General features: G+C 50.6%; 1 protein-coding gene across 1 annotated transcript in view; it reads left to right on the top strand.

Annotated features, from left to right (window-relative positions):
* The first annotated feature begins 506 nt into the window (after positions 1-506).
* RPH3AL (rabphilin 3A-like (without C2 domains)) overlaps positions 507-2,639 on the top strand; it is a 31,536-nt gene continuing 29,403 nt past the window's right edge. Inside the window, exons 1-2 of the mRNA XM_010084100.1 lie at positions 507-583; positions 1,943-2,086. Of these exons, the coding sequence (XP_010082402.1) occupies positions 507-583; positions 1,943-2,086 (221 nt within the window). The remainder of the gene's footprint in view (positions 584-1,942; positions 2,087-2,639) is intronic.

Genomic DNA, 2,639 nt, shown 5'->3' with positions numbered 1-2,639 from the left:
GTTTTTGTTTGTTACCCCATTAAGAAGTAAAAAAAAAAAAAAAAGCAACTGTAGCTTCTTTGTGTCCTTTAGAGTGGCTTTCTCTGTCAGTACTGCAGCGCTGGGGCTCTAGAGGTGATAGGCAGAGATTATTCTTACAAAAATTGCTTTTCTCTAGTTTGAAATGAAAAATTAGAACTGATAAAGAATCTCTGGCTTTTTTTTTAGAGAACCATAAAATCTAAACTTCCAGCCTTGTCTTCAAGGTATTTGAAGGTATTTATTGGCTTATATTTATGAGGATGATGGTATGTTTTTATCACTTTGAGTGAGAGTCTGTCTACTGTGTGTGATGCTGGCAGATCACCTTTGTTTTGCTTCCCAGAAGAGTGGTCCATCGGGATGGTTCATAAGGCTGTGCCAAGCACTGTCCTGTGCCTTCTTGAGGATGGGGTGGCAGCTGTGCTCAGTGCTGGTGTTTGCTTCTTACAGGTGTGATCCCTGCCTCTCCTCCCCAGCCTGGTGCCATGGCCAACACGATTTTTGGCAGCGGGACGGGCCAGTGGGTGTGCCCCAACGACCGGCAGCTGGCACTGCGTGCCAAGTGAGTCCTTGCCACCTCTTCTCCTTCCAGCCTCAGCTTTGTGAAGCTCCCAGTATCTTTGTGGAGCACTGGCCCCCTGGCCTCATCCACAGCCTGGCTGGGAGTCTGTTTGCCTGTCACACAGACCCTTCTGTACCCTAGAAGTGTGCTGCTTGGGTGGGACAGGAGTCTGTGACACTGGGGCTCGGTGCCTGGCTGCTGCTCAGAGCTGACAGCCTGCAGTGGAGTTTGCAGTGAGGGTGGTGTGTGATGAGAGTCCATCCCACCAGCCCTCCTCTGGGTGAAAGAAAGGTCTTGGAGGCAGGCTTCTATCTCTGCAGCACCTTAAATATAATTGATGGCATCCCCCAGCTGCCAGCACTCTTTTGGGAACTTGTCATTTGATCTCTTTTCCCCCTGAAGTTAAATTACTGCATAACCTAAAGACAAAAGGGATAGAGATGAGTCAAGCCCTAGAATTGCATTTGTTTCTTGGATGCTTTCGTTCTCGGACAGCCAGTACCACGCCACTGCCACCTCTGCTCTTGTCTGAACCTCTGGGGTCAGCCTGCTGCAGAGTGTTAGAAAGTAGGAGGTTACCCTGGGTCTGAGGGAACTGCCTTCGTGTGAACAGTGCACACCACTGCCACTCCTCCAGCCTTCACCTGAAAGCCTCATTAAGACAGCTGTGGCTGATAGTGCCCTGCATTCTGCTAGCAGCTGTGACTTTATCCATGACCTCTAAACCTCTACTGAATGGTAATTAATTCCCTCCTGTCCCCAAGTGAGCTAAGGAGAAATGTCAGCTGCTGTATGTGAGGCGTGGAGGGAAGGGGGTTAGTAAAGTCCTCCTGTGGGCCTGGGTTAGACCAAGGGAGGAAGTTGACAAATTTATATTTCTAAGCATCCCTGGTGATTTGTGTGTTTGAACTGAGGATCTTAGAAATGTATGATCTGGAAGGAGGAGGGTGCAGGTAATCCTTGTGTCTGGAAGTCTGCTGTTGGCATTTATGGTGTCTGGCATCAGCACCCGTCTCTGCAAGGGTACCCCCAAGACAGCCAGCCCTCGATGCGCTTGTTTTCTTTATGGGCAGAGCCAAATGGGAGTGAGGACATGGAGTGGTAAAATACAAACGGGAGCAGAAAGGGAAATGAGAGGGCAGGGAGAGACAACACAGCACTCAGTGCTGCTGGAGGAGTGACGTGGTGGTGTGGTCAGTGAGGAGAGACTCCTGCTTTGGGTGTTAGCCAGGGAACAGACTTCTCTGATGGAAGGCTGACATGGGCTCTTTGTGCCTGGTAGGTTTGGCTTGTAGGGCAGGGCGGGGGTTTTGTGCTTTCCTTTCACAGCTTAATTCTTTCTTCCACTCCCTTCCACAGGCTCCAGACAGGCTGGTCAGTGCACACGTTCCAGACTGAGAAGCAGAGGAAGATGCAGGCTCTGAGCCCACAGGAACTTGAGGTCATTCTGGAAGTCATCCGCAAGGCGGAGAAATTGGACATCATCGAGCAGCAGCGCATCGGGTACAGTCATGATCATTTGTCCCCTTCCCTCAGAAGGAAAGGTCAGCGCAGACAGAGGAGTGGCGCTCCTGGCTGCCTGAGCTCAGCCTCCGTCACTCAGAGCATCCCTTAGGTCAGTTGTTTTCCCCTCCCATGTTGCTTGTTTGGAGCCAATGAACATTGGGATGGATGTGATGTTTTCCTTCTCTCCATGTCTCAAGCCTTTCTCATGCTTTCTTTGAGCCTTGAGGCTTGCTGTGGTTGACTGAAACAGTCCCTGGTACATGCAGCTGCCTCTGGAAGAGGCTGGGGAAGATGCCGAGCTGTGCAGCTGCACCCACTGCCACTGGATGGCATGGCTCAGAAACCGCTGCTGGCAGTGCAGTTAGGTTTTCCCTTGTCTACGGCAGCCCCCTGGGATTTTGCCTGGAGCAGCGAATGAGTTTATGTTCTAGTTGGCTGAGCTCTCTGGAAGGGGTTTGCTAGTTTGAATTATTTAATTTACAGACATCCTTTTGCTGCTGCAGATTTCGATTTGCTTTCAGTCCTGCTGGAGGTCTGGGCTCAGCTGTGT

This window comes from Pterocles gutturalis, unplaced genomic scaffold, assembly GCF_000699245.1.
Source record: "Pterocles gutturalis isolate BGI_N339 unplaced genomic scaffold, ASM69924v1 scaffold26655, whole genome shotgun sequence".
NCBI lineage: Eukaryota > Metazoa > Chordata > Aves > Pterocliformes > Pteroclidae > Pterocles > Pterocles gutturalis.
The sequence above is the reverse complement of the archived record's forward strand: the minus strand, read 5'-3'. Positions and strand labels throughout refer to the sequence as shown.